The sequence below is a fragment of the Lasioglossum baleicum genome, chromosome 6 (genome assembly GCF_051020765.1).
Source record: "Lasioglossum baleicum chromosome 6, iyLasBale1, whole genome shotgun sequence".
Lineage (NCBI taxonomy): Eukaryota > Metazoa > Arthropoda > Insecta > Hymenoptera > Halictidae > Lasioglossum > Lasioglossum baleicum.
Window position 1 is genome coordinate 14,866,738 of NC_134934.1, and position 18,468 is coordinate 14,885,205.

The 18,468-nt window shown below is 40.1% G+C and overlaps 4 protein-coding genes across 4 annotated transcripts; 1 reads left to right on the top strand and 3 right to left on the bottom strand.

Annotated features, from left to right (window-relative positions):
* Positions 1–89: 89 nt before the first annotated feature.
* LOC143209717 (uncharacterized) lies at positions 90–5,021 on the bottom strand. The gene is made up of 3 exons (XM_076425772.1): positions 4,899–5,021; positions 4,317–4,821; positions 90–2,989 (listed from the first exon to the last, which is right to left on the bottom strand). Exons 1-3 carry the CDS (start codon positions 5,007–5,009, stop codon positions 1,782–1,784), a joined length of 1,824 nt encoding a protein of 607 aa, XP_076281887.1. The 5' UTR covers positions 5,010–5,021; the 3' UTR covers positions 90–1,781.
* A 794-nt stretch (positions 5,022–5,815) lies between these two features.
* LOC143209712 (uncharacterized) lies at positions 5,816–11,162 on the bottom strand. The gene is made up of 5 exons (XM_076425758.1): positions 10,056–11,162; positions 8,944–9,496; positions 7,941–8,274; positions 6,768–7,134; positions 5,816–6,346 (listed from the first exon to the last, which is right to left on the bottom strand). Exons 1-5 carry the CDS (start codon positions 10,155–10,157, stop codon positions 5,819–5,821), a joined length of 1,884 nt encoding a protein of 627 aa, XP_076281873.1. The 5' UTR covers positions 10,158–11,162; the 3' UTR covers positions 5,816–5,818.
* Positions 11,163–11,989: 827 nt separating this feature from the next.
* Positions 11,990–17,032, top strand: LOC143209714 (arylsulfatase B). The gene is made up of 8 exons (XM_076425767.1): positions 11,990–12,474; positions 13,111–13,284; positions 14,332–14,544; positions 14,623–14,872; positions 14,978–15,157; positions 16,057–16,329; positions 16,404–16,677; positions 16,783–17,032. The coding sequence occupies exons 1-8, from the start codon at positions 12,361–12,363 to the stop codon at positions 16,958–16,960; spliced, it is 1,656 nt and encodes a 551-aa protein (XP_076281882.1). The 5' UTR covers positions 11,990–12,360; the 3' UTR covers positions 16,961–17,032.
* LOC143209716 (vascular endothelial growth factor A-A-like) lies at positions 13,110–18,358 on the bottom strand. Its single transcript, XM_076425771.1, has 4 exons — positions 18,217–18,358; positions 17,635–17,908; positions 17,308–17,517; positions 13,110–17,245 (listed from the first exon to the last, which is right to left on the bottom strand). Exons 1-4 carry the CDS (start codon positions 18,317–18,319, stop codon positions 17,227–17,229), a joined length of 606 nt encoding a protein of 201 aa, XP_076281886.1. The 5' UTR covers positions 18,320–18,358; the 3' UTR covers positions 13,110–17,226.
* Positions 18,359–18,468: the final 110 nt, after the last annotated feature.

Genomic DNA, 18,468 nt, shown 5'->3' on the forward strand with positions numbered 1-18,468 from the left:
TATGTACAGTCCCATTATGAGCACTCCGAAACTTTGCATTCAGTTGCTGTGCAACATGTATCAGACCAAGTATAAGTATCTGATGAACCAGTACCCCAGTTTGAATACCTGGCTCACGTTCGTGATTTCGATGATCGTGTGTGGTCGCGAGGAACAGCTGAGAGAGACTTGCTTGCCAATGCCAACCTTGGTGCCGCGAGTGATCTCGCCGGCGCTTCGTCTGCGGTCGGTAAAGGGAAACGCCATATCCTCCACAGCTGCGATTGCGAATAACATAAGCAACAACAATGGCAGCAGCAAAGCCAAACAGCCAAAGAACGACAAAGACCATCCGCTACTGAGTTTGGGGTTTTACAAGCAGAAAACGGTAGTGTTCAACATCGGCAAATTGATAGCTCAATGCGTGCCCGCAGAATTTGCCGTTTTATACGCGGAGATAACGCCGTCGGCGGTGACTAACACTGACAAGAACGACCAATCTAAGAACATCGGGTCACGCGGCACGTTCTCTAGAGTCGTTATCGTAACGACGGAGCTGCTGAGCCACATGCAGACTATCACCACTCTGATCGCAAGCATGACTGGTGCGACGGAGAAGAATAACGAATTCATTTTGGCCAAGAAAGGAAGTAACCGGGCGACGAATATTATAACCTGGAGCAGTACTTACTTCCAGACAGTCGTCGAATCCTCTGACGTGGACATACAGTTTATAGTTCTGTTGTACTTCCAAGTGAAGGACAGAATCTCCAAGAGGCTGGACATTCAATATTTCTACAATTCTGTGTACACGTTGAACAGGCGGATTCTCTTTCCGAGTATCGCGGACGAGGTGAAGATAAACAGCACAATCGACAGCACGCGGGAAGAGCTGCTTGCGATCATGAAGGCCTACGATCCCACGATCAAGGAAGAGGAGAACTAAGAGAGCATCAATGATGCTGACCAAAATTAGCATTAGAATCAATTATTAGTAAATACAATCAATATCTAAGAAATGTAAGATAAATATTTCTGTTACATTCTATGATTAGTTTAGTCCATATTTTTGAAACATTTATTTTACATTTCCTGTATGTGTATACAATATTTGAATCGAGTGTTTACTTTAATTTGTGAAAAAATATGTTTAAGTAACTCGCTTACTATTGATTTGATAATTACTCTAGAAAGGGGTTTCGTTATTGTTTTCTTAATATAATATTATTTTATATATATTTCGATCATCTCTTCTTTTAACTTTGATTTCAAACGCGATCTGAAAATGGACATACACGCGCGCCGCTTTCGGAGTGGTCACCCACCAATCCTTCCTCGTTACTTGGGCCTACGATGCTGAACCTCGGTGATTTGAAAATAACGGTGTTTCTGTTCCTTCGAATCATGAGATGAAATCGTTGTGTCATTATTTCAATTTTGTGATTATCATTGTATTCTTATTAATTTTATTATTATTATTATTATTATTATTATTATTGTGTATATGGTAATAAGCTTTCATTAAATTTAGATTGCAAGTACACTTTATTCTCCTACATACATACGGTGTTCTTCCTTGCGTCCGAAACGTTCTTCGTCCATTACACAAGTAAATATAATCGGAATTACATCATATTCCGTATTATTTTAATTAAAAAACGCTGCGAATATGTTGGTCAAAGTCCCACAAAAAACTAATGAAAAATAAAGAAGTTTTGTAATTGGCTTAGATCGGGAATTTCCGTCGCGCTTAGATCGCGGCACATTACTGTATTAAGCACAGTGTATTTACCAAAATCTCTTCAAGAACACTTGTTTCCCTTTCCATTTTGTTTTCCAGCCCTCCTTTTCCACCTCCGCGCTCCAATCTCCACGAAGAACGCCAATAAACCACTTCCAAGACCCAAAACAAGAATATAAAACGCAAAATCAAGACCCTTCAACTTCATCACTTCGTACGTCCTCTTGCTATCATCCACCTTCTTCATCCACTTCCTCAGGTAAGTATCCACCGACTTCTCCCACCAAAAGGTGATCAGTCCTCCATCCGAAAGGTGCATCAACAAATCGCTAACCCTATCTTTCAGCAGCCAGTTCGGCCTAACAACGAACGCAGTAAACAAAGTCTGTATCCTGTGCTTGGACAAGTATAAATCCTTTTTAAAAGCAATCCTGAGTAAGACTGTCCTATCAGCAACACAGGCTGCGTTCTCGTGAACCTTCACTTCTTCACTGCAATCCCAATGATTCACAGTCTTCGTTCTCGAGAATAGTACATCATCAAAAATCGCATTCTTGTACCTGTGATAAGTGTAAATAGAAAATTCGGATTCTATCAATTCTTCTGTGGAGTCTACGGTCAATGTAGGACTCGGTGAAGTTAGCAATGAGGATAGATTGCTCTGGAAGGTCGAGGAAGTTAGCATGAACAGCAGGAACACTGTGACCAGGTAGATCCTGAAGGCGCTTCTCTCCGGGAACCTCATCATGGAGATTGTCAACGTCATTCTTATCACTTCTAAGCTTGAATCTACGATCCCTCGATGAAGGAACACTTCAAGGAACACCACAGTGATTAGATATACTATAGCAATTGCTAGAATGAATATAGGGTTCATGAACTTGAGGATCTTCTTGTAGGCTATCTCGTCTTCAGGGTATCTGGTCAGGATACTTATCCCTGAATTCTGAACGGGGTATGTGGTCGTCGCGTTAGGCTTGTTGAAGATGTATTGGCTGTTTAAGAGTAGATCGTAGACCCCTCTTGACACGAGTGGCAGGAACTCGTAGTAGTGAGTGGTGTTTAGAATCTCAGTAAGGTGTACAGTCGCGTTTAACTTTTGCCAGATTATTCTGGCTAGCCAGCCGTCTAGGCCGCTTAGTTTACCGAGACCCTTTATTTCCGGATCGATTCTTAACCCTGGGGGACTGTCCAACGCTATTGCTTTGATTACGTGACCACCTAGCGTTCTTGTTTTTCGGAAGCTCAGGCTGTCGCAGTTTAATTGACCTGGGAATGTTGGAATTATGTAATAGGGTGAATGTACCTATTACTGCGGGTGTACAGGGTGTTTCAAAATTATTTTTTCTCGATTCTGCGCCTTTAGATAGGCGGAGATTTGTTAAAAAAATGGACCGCAAAATTGACCTTAACATTGAGTTCGTGCGTTTGAAAGTTTTGTTATTAGTTAGATAAGGTAGAGTGGGGCAAGTCCGTTAATTGGTTTTTTTTTATTATAATATGAACGAAATTTCTCTAGCTTGTATTTATTAATGTGTTTAAGTTAGTATGAACTACTCGACATAGATGTCGCCCAAGAATAAAGGTGTTTTCCTTGCTTAAATCAACCAATGCCAAACAGTCACGTGCGAGGTACACGTACAACTTTAAGGTTGCCCTGAACGTGCAATAGTTTACAAGTTATTAATACATTCTGTGTTGTTATTTTAGGTAAGTACAACAAATATTGATGTAGGTTTACATTAAATAAACCGTTTTTATTGTATTTTTAAAAATTTTTTGAGAAAAACACTAAGATGCTCTTGCCCCGTAAGTATTACTACACGGGGCAAGTCCGTACTATCGTGGTGGGGTAAGTCCGTACTGTATGGATAACTATAAAACTGAACAATATATTTAATGCAATAAAAAGCATTTTGTAGCAGGCTCGATAATAATTCTTTTCTTGCACTTCAAACGAGGTTCGAAAGCATTTTTAAACTTTGTTTTAATATCACTGTATCCCCTTTCATATTTCAGCATAAAAGTACTTGTTTGCTTAAAAATGAATATTTATAAAACTAAACAATATAATTTAATGCAATGAGAAGCATTTTATAGCAGGCTTGTTAATCATTCTTTTCTTGCCCCGTAGCACTTGAAACAAGGTTCGAAAGCACATTTTTAACTCTCAGAGACAGACCTGCCCCACTTTCGGGGCAAGTACGTAGTAGTTGACACTTTGTACAATATCCTATTAAAATGATAATTTTCAAACAAAATTAGAATCCTACATAATACTAATTCATCAGTAATAACTGTGGCAAGAGTTTCATACCAAGAACGTTCAGTTTTCACATACCAGACTGAAAATACATCAGCTTAAAGTCCAACTTTGAAAAACTATGGCGGACTTACCCCAATCCACCTTACCTATCTCTCTATAGAATAAAAATATAAAAAGACCCTTCTCTTGCCTTTTGAATAAAAAAATTTAGCCCTCAGCATTGCGTACATTAAAGTGAAGGAGGAGCGCATTACTGCGGCACAAAAATCACTTAGAATGTCCCCAATACTGCGATGTGAATTTTATAATATTGAGTGCATCGTTACGAACCTGGCTCCATCATTTGCGACAACAGAGTCCAATGATTCTCATGATGGTTGTTTTCATTCACTGGTTGCCACGATTTCGGTGCCCAAGAAGTGAAAGGGTTGAAGGTAAACATTCTATAATTACTACTTTGACGATCAACGCAGGCGAACGTCGATGACAGTAGTTCTTCCTTCCACATGATTTTGAGAAATTGATAAGCACCTTCGCAGCTAGCTTGTGTCGTCCGATCGTCCAGGATTATGTACAGAGCAGAAGGGTTCCATAAACTTGTACCTCTTAATGTTGTAATGATGTTCTTTAAATGATACGTGGAGGGTACGGTGATTAAAAATGTGTGTAGATTTTGTTCCAAGATTGTTCTTCTGGGAAATTGTTGGATATCGTTGATGTTGATTATGGACACTGATTTCAGGGACTCCTTTGACCATTTTATGGTAGCGTTTGCACTTGTTAAGATACCGACAGTGTTTTGGTGTGTTATCTTGCAATTGCTTAACACTGTTGTCTGTGAATAGAAGGGAATATCAACGAAAGCATTTGTGCAATCATTATAATTTTTGAAGACGATTTAATTGAGTTTACCAATACTTCTGTGAGAGCTTCAAATTGATTCAGTTCAATGTTTAGTCTCGATTGAACCAATAGAGCGTGAGCGCATATTATCAAAGTTAGAAGGTTATTCTTACTGTTCATTGCTGGACGAATTCAATCATGTTTTTCTATGCAGTTCTTAAAGAAGACTGGCGAAATACTGACAGAGCTTGGTTACAGGTGAACCTGGTATAATTTATTTATATTAGCTCACTTCAATATTTTCCAAGCAATTTTCTATATCTAATGATAGACATCTTCCTTCCTTGATTATAGACTTCTAAATCCCACAGGGCTTTCTGCATACTATGCAGTGACAACATCCAAATTATTTCGTAGAATTTGATGAACGAATACGAAAAGCTCGAGATCATAATCTATAACGCTAGGAACTCTTTATTTTCTATTGATTTTATTAAGTATTCAGAACAGAGATTAAGCTGAATAAATTCAATAATAAACAACCTAGGGAAGAAAAAGAACCATACATTTTATACGTAAACAAACCACTACTTAAACAATCAAGCTCGAGAGACACTCAATCTCTAAAATACTGACTCAAGCTCAACTAACAAATGAACTCTATTTTCTATTAATTTTATAAAATATTGAGAACAAAGATTGAGCTGAATAAATTCAATAAACATGCACTCTATTTTCTATTGATTTTAAAAAGTATTCAAAACCAACATTGAGCTGAATAAATTCAGTAAACAATGTAGGGAAGGAAGAGAACCATACATTTTATAAGGAAAAGCATCAATCTCTGAAATACGAGAGATCACGAATAAATTCACTCAACTCAACTAAAAAATGAACTCTAGCGAAAGCTACAGGATGATCATTTCCGCAAGCATTTTTCTAAAGTACTAAAGTACTTCTAAAGTACTTTTTCTAAAGGATCTAGTCTCTCAATGGAGTCTTCTAGAATATTTCCTTTCCTCTTTCCAGCTCCGATATCGCGCGACGATAATCTCTCCGACGAAAACCGCAGCGGCGCAAGAGTGTCCGATCGCTAGTATGCAGAAGCTGAACGTGATGTGCTTGACTTTCAGCGTCCTGAACTGCCTCTTATCGTTCAACCGCTTCCGTTTCCACTTGAGGACTATCTTTCTCAGGTTTCGCTTCCTCCACATCTTGACCAGGCCAGCCTCGACGGCGCCTCGTATCAGATCCGACACGCGGTTAAACAACGGCCAATTTTCTCGGGTCGCGTACACCTGTACACTTTGTTGTACCCTCTTTGATCGGTGCAGAACCTCCTCGTTCAGTCCCACGTACAGGTGAAGACAATCGTCCAAACAAGCAGAGTGTCGTGACCGAAGAACCTTCTCCTTGCACTCATGATAATAATCGACACCGAGGAAACGTGATCGAATATCTGGATCGTATATGTACTCCGAGAGGAACCTGGATCCGTATATCTTGTAGTTTGAAGCCTGTGTAACATTCAAACGAACCTCTAAAAATTTACAATCAGTTGCTCCAAGAAACAATTCAGCGGTCATTGGTCGACGATCTGAAGAAATGTTTAAGCATTTTTTCTGGGGAAATCAGTGGGTGATTTGAAACAATTAGCTGAATTAATAGTGCATTTGTTGTAGTAATTGGAGGAATTTTTCGGTTGCAAAATCTTGAAAATTGCCCGAGTGACAGCTTCTTTTCATTTCTTGTATTTGATTTGCGAAAGGGTGAATTTGGAGTGCAAAACCTGTACATGTTTGCAGTAAATATAATAAAATTTTAAATTCCTTGAATTTTTTTACAAAAACTTACCGAAAAATATTTTATTTGTAAATGGTTGTAATTGATTTGCGAAAGGGTGAATTTGGAGTGCAAAACGTGAAAGGATTTTGCTACCTTGAGGTCCTCCGCGGTTCTAATGTTGCGTCGAGAGACAGGAACAGTCAGCAACGAAGCCCAATGGCTTTGTAGCAACGCGTTTATTATGAGAAACAGCAGGAAAACGTTGCTGAAGAAAATCCTGAAGGCAGAACGTTGCGGCATTCGACGCATAGACACGCAAGTCAGCATGCGAATTAGGTTTAAACTCGCTGATTGGACACCTTCGTGCTTAGCGAGTACTAATAGCGCGATCAGGAAGACTATGACGTTCCCTGCGATCACTTCCGGCGACATGAAAGACAGGATCTTGATGTACTCGGATATTTGGCCTGATCGTTGCGTGATCACGCACAGACCGTCTTGTCCGTGAGGGTAGGTTTGCCTAAACACACGTGCGCATGGATTCTCAATTTTTTCAACTATTCCTTTGGTCAACTACAACATTCATTTTAATAAAAGCAAAATAAAAAGTGACAAAATTAAAGGACTCATCGTTTGAACGAGCACCTTATCTTATAGCACATACGGTGTACAACTTTTACTAATTTTTCCATTGCCAAGTTTCAGTTCATTAAATATCTACAGAATTTTTAGAAAAATTCTAGAGTACCATTTCAGAGTTATCGTACAAGACACGTCACTTAATTTTGTCTATGGCGTCAAAGGGAGAGGAAGGGACCTTCCAATTTTTTCAACTATTCCTTTGGTCAACTACAACATTCATTCACATAAACATGAAACAAAAAGTGAACAAATCAATGGACTCATCGTTTAAACGATCACCTTATCTGATGACACATATTGTGTACAACTTTTACTAATTTTTCCATTGCAAAATCTCAGTTCATTGACACTATACCTACCGAGCCTTAAAACTAACTGTTACACACATATGTTCCATTACAAAAATGTCAAGATTGATTTTATTTAGACTTTGTGCGGCTCCTATTGTAATCGTGCACTACTAAAGATATCTATACAATCGTTTCTTATGAAATCAGTTTTATTATTTTTCTAACTGTTAAAAAAAGAGCTGGAACCGGTCATTTTAACCGGTATTGGTAGGTTTAGTGTTAAATATCTACTGAATTTTTAAAAAAACTCTAGAGTACCATTTCAGAGTTATCGTACGTGAAAGGGAGAGGAAGAGACCTTTCATTGTGCAAAGTAATGGAAACAAACTCGCACCCGATTTTCCACATCGCGTGCAAGCTTCTCACGTTCATGCCCATGTCCACCTCGCCATTGGCCACATCGGCCAGCATTCCCACTATGTTCCCGTGAGACCCGACACCGCCGAGCTCGTAAGCGGTGCCATTATGCACGTCCACGTTCAAGGTCACGTTCAGCTTGTCGAATACTATTTTCACGATCTCGCTGTTGTCGCCGGTGAATCTGTCCAGACCTTGCTTATCGGGATCTATGCTTAGGTGGGGTTTAAACTCGATCGCGTTCAGCCTGACCTCGTACCCATTTAGATCCGTCGTTTTGTCGAACCACAGACCCTCGCACATCCTTGGACCTGGAATCAAGGCTGAATTTACGACAGTGTGAAAGCAGGGACAATGTGTGAAACGTTGTAAACGAAAGGACGATGTTGAAATTTTTTGTACATGTAACTCAATGTTAAATCTGTCCTATTACAGTTGATTCATCAATCTTACAGAATGATTTCGTGAAAGCAGGACACTTTTTAAAACGTTGTAAATGGAAGGACGATGTTGAAAATTTTTGTAAATACATGTAACTCAATGTTAAATCTGTCCTATGACAGTATGATTTATCAATAGTCTGCGGATTTTTATGAAAAATAAAAATTGTTCGTACCAATTGCAGGATACAGGAGCCAAATAAAAATTGTATTGTTCTTTTAATCATCCTATTAAGCTGAAACTAATATATTGATGTCTATAAATATTTTTCACATGTCCACTGCGCTAAATTGTATGTGTCCATTTTTGTCATAAGTGCAGAAAATCCACAGTCTATTCATCAATTTTACAGTATGATCTCTTGAAAGCAGGGACAATTCTTGAAACGTTATAAATGAAATTACGATGTTGAACATTTTTGTACACGTAACCCGATGTTACATCTGCCCTATAAAAAAATTTGGAACAGATCGAGAGACTATAAGGGCCACCAAAAAATGATCAAAAAGTCAAGTAACAAATAATAAAAAATGAATTACCATCACGGTATTTTCTCCTGAAAAGCACCCAAGGATGTCCAGCCCGTCCCCTAAACTGTCCATCCTTGATCCAGCCAACAGGAGCTTTGCTAGAATAAGGATTATAAGTATAGATCATCAAGCCATCAGTAGGATCGATGCACAGGAAGATTGTAGAGACAAGATCATATTCCCAAGCAGCCCAAAGAAATCGATAAGCATTCGCACATCCATAGATCTCTGTCTTCTTGTCTATCAGAACATAGTAACCACTAGCATTCGACCAGGTAGAGTCCTTTATCCTTTGCAGGAGCAGTCTCAGTAACGGCTGCGTGGAAGCAACAACTAGAAACTGGTTTAGTTTCCATAGTAGATGCAGGAAATGGAACTGTTTGAATACTGCGAATGAGTATCTGCTCAGAGTGAATAGATCGAATGCTGAGAACTCTGATTCTGCGATTAGGGCAACCGGTAAGTTTTTCAAGGTTGGCTTCTTGAGGAACTCATCGTATTCTCCTGCTAGCAGAAGAGCGTCGTGTTTGCTGAAGAATGTGCAAGTTTGGATAATCGTCATCTAAGAATGAAGAAAGAAGACTCTCAATTAAATCTTGACCCTCAGTCACAATATTGTTTACATTACTAAATATGTTGGTATTTAATCTAATCAATTACACATTTAAATCTATAAAAATGACAAAAAAAGAAATGTTGAATTTTCGAGTTAAAATAGCTCCGACTGCAAACGGTTAACTCATAAATATCATCGCTTCATCTTGAATGTCGTCCATCCAGTGTAAAATTAGTAAAAAGGTCAAATAATATTGATTAAAAATTAGACGAGTTAAATCAATAAATTATTGTTAACTCTTAGCAGTCGAGGGGTGACTCGGAGACAGCTCTAAAAATTGCTGCACTATTATTCGCAATATTGTTCACATTATTAAAAAATCATGTAGCATGGAAATATTCTAGGCCGGAAGAAATGTTGAATTTTCAAGTTAAAATAGCTCCCACTGCAGTGGGTTAAATGACACAAAGCTGCTAACACAATTATCAGCTAGAACATAGCCTACATTACAAACAAGGAATATACTTTCACATTGAAATCCACAGATTTGCTATGATTAGCATACCGTTTTCTCCATCAAGTGATCATAAGTGATCTTGCAGTCGGTCGTCGCGTTAATCATCAACGTGACGGTCGTCGAAACAATACTCCAAGCGCGGCCAGACATGTTTTCCCCGTTTTCCTTGACTATGTATATGTATAGGTCTCTCGAAAACTGGTTATGTTAATTCGCAGAATTAACGCAACCTGTCTCGAATGCAAAGTGCCCGGCTAATTTTGTCTTGAACTTGATGGAGCAAATTGAGTTGTCGTTGCCCTGCGCTGCACTATGTCAAGTGACGACAATGAGACTCAATTCTGATAACTAACTGAACTATGGCTTGAAAGCTTTCGCTTATTTTCCAGTACGTTTGCACTCGACTTCATTATTAAGCATACATGAAACATCGGCTGGAGCGATGACCAAGGTGGACACTAAAACCTGTACTCAATGTTCATCCTTTTTATACGGGAGAAAGATGACAGTCATTTTCATACATAGTGATCGGCCCTTTCGTAAAATGATGTCTCATCCCTTTTACACAGTGTCCATTAACTCGGATAGCAATCTAAATCGACTGATCCCTATTTTGATTCCTGTAGGCAGATAATACTTGCCATTTTCACGCTGTTTAACAGTGTCAATCATGATTACACTGCGGATTTTATGCATTTATAACAAAAATTGGTACGTACAATTTAAAGCAGTGGACATATATTTAAAAAATTTAAAAACATCAACGTATTAGTCTCAGTTTGATAAAATAATTAAAACGAGAAAGAAATTTTTATGTAACCTCTGTGTCTTGGAATCGACGTAGACATTTCTTATTTTGCATAAAGTTCCGCAGTCTAATCACGACCATACCAAGAGCTTTCTATACAGGGTGATCCGATTAAGTATAAGGCTACCTAAATATCTCTTCAGGTTATTGTGATGCAAAAAATATTTGTTACGTAATCTGCATGGTGTCAACTGACCAAATATCTGGCAAGAATATCTTTTTCAGAAGGTCATTTTTTTTATCAAGGTCAACGATGTTTTTTGATACATAACTATATTTGTTTTTAATTGCATCGTGTAACTGACCGAAAAATACATTAGATATTATAATAACACGACCTTGAAATGACCTTGATCTTCGAAAATTAAAGTTTTACCTTCAGATCAAGATCAATGTCATGTTATTATACATATCTGAATGTATTTTTCGATCAGTTACACGATGCAATAAAATCCGTCTTTAATGCTTGTTTAAACATGTTTAAACAATCATAATGTATTAATATTGGATATCACTGTAATCGGGAAATTCTACAGAATCTTTTGCTGTAAAGACCAATTCAATATCAACAGCACAATATTTGTTCAAATTTGAAAAATACGTTTTTTTTTTCAAAATCATTAAGGAAATTATTAAGGGAAAAATTACGGGCAGATTCGGAATCAGCACGAAAAACTCTATAAGATCCACCCAACGGTATGTTGGGAACATAAAAAAAGTTGAAATTTGTTGGACAGTGTTATCAGTCTTCATATAAACAGGCTGCGGATTTTATGCATTTATGACAGAAATTAATAAGAAATTGGCACCATTTAAAATATTATAAATGTATTCGGAAAGAAAATAAATTTCTATTTCACTCCAGTTTGTTTCAATTTTTATTGAAAACGCTTATTTTGCATAAAGTTCCGCTGTCTTGTCATAAATGAGATAAGACCAACGAAATTTTCTGTAGAAAATATATTAGCGTGAAAATTAATTCAAATATCTGGACAGATGATCCCCTCTTCTATTTCTGAAGAGTTTCTTCTTGTTTAATGATCACTTCAGGGTTAAAAGCCGTGCAGAATGCCGTGCCAGCGACAAGATGGCGTCGCGTGTACCATCGGCGTCCACGGCAGGTTCTCGACCGTGTGGTCGCTAATTAGATTCAAATTTCACGGCGTCAACGACCGAACTCATCGGTATCTCGTCGGCGAAGCGTAGACGGTCCGTCAAACGAGCAACACAGTGAACAGCGTCGCCCCCACCATAAAAGAAGACAAGACCATGACAGTTGAGCACCGGCCGCTGGCCCCAGTGCTCGTCTCTCGAGCCGATTTTGTCGACCAGCGAAAGGAATCCTCGCGTTATTCTAACTTCCAATGAAGTAATCACGCTAAAACAGTCTGGAAATCTTAGTAAGAAGTTCGGTGATCGCGAAACAAATTCGAGAAAGTGTACGTGAGAAACTCGCTGGTGTTTGAGCGTTAAATGAACGAGAACAATAGTTGCGAGAGGAAAGTCGTTCGAAGGAGATTATCCTGAGGTTGCAGATTCTTCAGGATGATTGGAGCACGGGAAATTGTTCAGTGGTTATCGCTGATCGTTTTGATAACCAGTCGGCGCGCGAGAGCCGCTGATCAACCGCATGTTGTTTTCATCTTGGCGGATGATTTGGTGAGACGCTGTTGCAACAGTCGATATTATTTATTTATAGCAGTGTGTTGAATTACAATTGAATTACTTCACGAATTATAATTACAAAGTAATCCCATAATATTGTATTCTACAATTACAATGTAATTCAAATACTGTGTATATAAAGTACAATGTAATTCAATTACAATGTATTTGAATTAGCACAACTCTGCTGTTGTGGTTTTGGGGACGTGGTCGATGCTGAATGATTCTCATAAAACCAATTCTGCTTTTAAAGAATAGCTGTTCGATTGGACCAACACTGTCTTTGAAGAATAGACGTTCTCATAAAACCAATTCTGTTTTTAAACAATAGAAATTACAAAATGTAGGTCATCCAAGTATAAAAATTCTTATGCAACCAATTATGTTTTCCCTTGAGAATTGTTCCTTAACAATCACTTTTACTTCCAAGGAAGCGCAACCTTTGTGGAGCCGATTAAAGGTATTATTGTTAGTAGAGCATGGATTAACATTATCCAGAATTTTATACCGGATTCGAAAGTGTTTGCAGCACCGTTTAGGTACAACGTTGATCGCAGCCCAGTAATTTGATAATTGTATAAACATGTGCAGCGAGTCGAATGTAGATTTTCAAATTGAAGAAATTCGCAGGGATGGAACGACGTCGGGTTTCATGGTTCCGGACAGATTCCAACGCCAAACATCGACGCACTCGCATACTCTGGACTTATCCTGGACCGGTATTATGTCAGCCCGATCTGCACGCCGTCACGGAGTGCTATAATGACTGGCAAGCATCCCATTCATACTGGAATGCAACACGGGGTAGGTGAATGCAATTCAACGACGTGAAAAATGGAAACGGTAACAGTTAGAGGCTTCTGATCTAATTTAATCTAATCTAATCTGAATTGTAACTTGAGGCTCGATTCTCAAATTCTTTAGAATTTTAGATTCTTCCCAATCTCTCTAGATTCTAAATTTTTTAAATTTTTTCTCGCGCAACTCGGTTGCGCCACCAGTGGCTCAGCACGTCGTGGGGCATTGAAACAAATGTAACCTATTAGACTACGGTAACTGGTGGAGCCACCAAATATAGTTGCCGATCTGGTGGACGGCATCGGCAACCGGCCGGGCAACATTTGGTGGCGCCGCCACCAGCCGGGGTATTGATTTGAATGTAGCCTATTAGACAAAGCCACCAAGTTGCGCCACCAGCATCGCGAAAACATGAACAATTGACGTTCAAATTACCACCACATTTATCGTAAAATACATAAGAACACGACACAGCGTTACATCGACAGCGGGAATGAACGCTTGGTGGTACCACCAGTTACCGATTCATAAAAGCTCTTCAATTCGGTGGCGCCACCAAGTTGCGCCACCAAGTTGTCCACCAGTGGCCTAGTCTAATAACGGCCTAACGAGCACTGTTTGAGAATATGAACGACACATCGTCGATTATGCTTTTGTTATCGCCTTTTGTGAGCGTTGCGCATTTCATAGGGCGATTAATGGTTCTGGCAGCTCGTGGTCTTTGTTGGACGATTTACTGTGCAAACGTTTAATCGGTCCACCGATTTACACTGTTAATAACGTGGATTTGGGTTCTTGTTCTAAACAAACATTTTCCTTACTGCCTCTCGCGTGCGCAAATTATTGCAGACCACTGTACATTGTTTTCTTCTTCGCATTTCCCATAACTTTCGGCGCGCAATATTTTCTCTTCTCGGCGCGCCGTAAGAATGGAGAAAGCCGACCTTTGGCTTTCTCACCTTACGCAACACAAATCATTCGGTAGATTAAAATGTACGATATTGTTCCACCTCCTCTGCTAATTACATGATTATAGAAATTTTGATATAATAGGTTTTGAAGTGTGCCGAGCCAAGAGGACTTCCTCTCAAGGAAAAACTTCTTCCTCAATACCTTAGCGAGGTCGGTTACAGTACACACATAGTCGGAAAATGGCACTTGGGATTTTATACGAAACAGTACACACCGACTTACAGAGGATTCGATTCTCATCTAGGCTTCTGGAGCGGCCATCATGATTATTTCGACCACTCCGCCGTTGAGTCTGTGAGTGAATAAATTAACGAAAATTATAAAGAATTCATGATATTAATGAAAATACTATTTTTTTAAATTTGAACATAGCCTTACTGGGGTCTGGACATGAGAAGAGGCTTGGACCCAGCTTGGGACCTTCATGGTCAATATTCCACAGACATTTTCACCAAGGAGGCTGAGAATGTGATCAACGCTCACAATGTTAGTCGTCCCATGTTCCTCTACCTTGCTCACGCTGCAGTGCACTCTGGGAATCCCTACAACCCTCTGCCAGCCCCCGATGACAAGGTCGCAAAGTTCAACGACATATCTGATTACAGTCGCAGACGCTACGCCGGTGAGCAAACAGTAGTTCGAAAAATTTGCGACCATTATTCTAATCGTCTTTTCCCTCTTTTCGAAATATTTATTTTATAGAAAATAATGAGTACGAGGATTTCAGGTATGCTGACAACGTTAGACGAGTCAGTTGGCCGGGTGGTGGACGCGCTGCGCAAAAAGGGGATGCTGCAAAACAGCATAATCATATTCTCCACGGATAACGGCGGTCCTCCCTCAGGTTTCAACCTAAACGCCGCTTCGAATTGGCCGCTTAAGGGTGGGAAGAACACTCTTTGGGAAGGTAAGTGCATCTCAATCGAAAGGAAATTACTTATTTACAGAGTTGTGCTAATTTAAATACATTGTAATTGAATTACGAAATTTAATTACTACGGGTGTGCGAGCCTCGGATCAAGTCGGGCAATGATTGGGTCGGGTCGAGTCGGGATCCCGAAAGTTTACAAAGTTCGGGTACCCGAAATGGCAGTCGGGTTGGATCGGAGTCGGGGTCCCGCAAGTTTGCAATATTTGGGTACCCGAAATTAAAGTTGGAGCAAGTCTGCGATCAAATCAGCGTTTAGTAAACGGTGATTACTACACATCGAAATATTATTACAATCGATGATTGGAGCGCGGACGGTCCGCTCAAGTGTGAAACGGGGCTTAGGGTGGATTTATAGTGGAGCAGCGAGGTGAGCTGTGCGGTGAAGAAAAAAGAAAAACAAAGAAAATACATATGTACTTTTTCATTAGTATGTGTCGAAATGTTGTCACGTATGTTGGTTTCTTTTCACCGCGCCGCTATCATCGATGCTCGCAGCTCCACTATAAATCCACCCTCAGTAAGCACTGGACAGTGATCGCGTACCCGATCGCGGACAGTAAACGCGACTTTACTGTAACATTTTTTTATTTGACGCTCCGTTTTCGAGAAAATCGAGTTTGAAAATACAGCGAATACATATGCTATTGCATAGGAATCGTCTGACGCGTCTGACCATGATCAACCAATTCTGCTTTGTGCATATACTAAAGCACGCGAACCTGGCGGAACTTTAAATTCGATTTTCTCGTAAACGAAGCATCAAACGAAAAAATGTTATACTTTTTTACGACTTATTTTTACTGTATGTTTACTTATAGACACACGCGAACGGTGAAATTAAATTGATTTGCAAAACCTGAACGTGTCTCTGATAGGCGGTGTTAGGGGAGCCGGTCTGATATGGTCAGCCAAGTGGTTGAAGCACCACGGGGCGGTTAGCAAGACATACTTCCACGTCAGTGATTGGCTACCGACCCTGCTATCTGCTACCGGAGGCAATCAATCGAATTTGCACGATATCGATGGCTTCGACATGTGGGAGGCCCTCAGAGACAACACTCAGGGTCCTCGGAGCACTGTCCTTCATAATATCGATGACATCTTTGGCGTTTCTGCCATCACCGTTGGCCAGTGGAAGCTGGTACAGGGTAGGGAGTTGCATCTTTCAATTTACCTTGACGACAGTGAAGCTTCATCGATGTTTTTGATTTTTCTTTGACAGGGACTACTTATGCTGGAAACTGGGACGGCTGGTACGGGCCATCGGGCAGAGACACGATTTACGATGTAGGAGGAGTGATAGGGAGCACAGCAGGAAGAGCAGCAGTTAGCGTCGGTTTGAACCTGAAAGCTGACGAGGTTCGGAAACTACGTTCGGAAGTGATGATCGAATGTTCGCCTAAAACTGAGACTGTGCCACGCTGCAAGCCTCTGGAGGCTCCGTGTCTATTCAACGTAATTGACGATCCTTGCGAGAACGCCAACCTCGCTGCCAAGTAAGTGACAAAGAGGCTGAATATTTTCAAAAATGTTTTTCAACACTTCTCTCTTTTTTAACACATCTCTGATTACTTTGGATCTTCTTTCTCCCGATGTTCCAGATTGCCAACCATTGTCAGTCACTTGCAGACAGAGCTGAAGAAGCTAAACGCGACAGCAATTCAACCTGGGAACCTACCTTGGGATAACAGAGCGAATCCAGTGCTCTGGGACCACACCTGGGTCAATTTCGGCGATTATTTAAACAATGTTGAAACCGCTTCGGTGGAAGCTATGTGAGGATGTTGGGGACTGCCGTGATAGATTTTCATAGAACTGTTGGATGTACTAATAAATTTCTGACACACGTAAGCGCAGTATAATTTTATTTAACCACTTAAATTCTATGTGATAATTAATCGAATAGGCTATCTGCAAGAAAAACAGCAAGTTGATTTTCAATGGTAACCAAAAAATCGTATTCTATCGAACTTCATAGTTCTTTAAATTATTAGAATTGTGTTCCACATTGTTTTACGGCGTCTCAAGAATCGATTCACGCTTCTTCACATCACCTTGGCACACCTGAAGCACAAAGAAAACGTTGTTAACCGCTTGTCCACGATGCCACGTGACCTTGTACCTACTTGCACAGGGAAGGGATCCATTCTAACCCGGTGGAGCACTCTTCTTCCGGCTTAACGCAAGTGCATTTGCACTTCTCCGGTTGCCAGACCATGTTCTTTTGAAGATCGCACGCGAACTCCTTCAAATGATCCACGCATTCGCACGCGCATTTGTTCTCGTTGTACCATTGTTGTTCGTTGCAGTGCTCTTTCATCACCTTGCACCTGCATCTGATGTCAACAGATATTACTCGAATGCTCTCCAATCTTCATTTACACAGCGAAGAATATTTTTTGACCAAAAACTGAGAAGTTAGATAGCGAGTCAAATATAATACTTTGTCTTACTTGCATCGCAAGTGTTCTTTGACGTAAACGCGATGGCACTTCATGGCTTCGCGCGGAACGTTGCGAGTACTTCTAACTACAAAGTCCCGCAATATGGTTTCCGTAGGCATGCAGGATAAATTATTAGCACAAAAACCTCCGCATCTGTTCACCGATACCACATTAGGAATGTAGGAGATTCCTATTTTTGGCGTTAACGTCACGAGACTTTTCCTTGGCATGCACTTTGCTTCCTTCATCGAAGCGCTGATCTTCATTCGCGTCCCAGTGCATCCTGTCAAGAAATTCGTTTGATTGTTTCTATTCATTTTATTTCTGACTTGGGCGGCGGTTTAGTATGGTGACAACGCCTGTGGTGGTGGAGATTAGGCGTGTACGGTGACGGGGGAGGAGGGTAATACAATAAATATCTCGGCAACCGTTCATTTCCGCACAATAATTCTTTCGGTTTCGTATTACCCTCCTCCTCCCTCAACATACACGCCTAATCCCCAGCACCGCAGGCGTTGTTACCATACTAAACTTCTGCCCTGACTTGTTTCACAAATATGACGATTTGCATAATAATGTTTTTTTTCGTACCTGTCATATCGTCTGCAAAAATATCGTCATCCTTCGGTGGCGCGCACTCAACGTACCACAATGTTAAATTAACAATTAGTAAACACACGGTGATCACTTTCATTTTTGCTAGCTACAAGAACTGTACCGCTGTCGGATGTGCACGGCGGAAAACGCTTTTTTCCAATGCGGTCGTAAATGTCCTGCCTGGTCTCTTTATAATCGGACATTGCGGTTTGGCGAGTATCACTCTACGTTACAGGAAATATAATA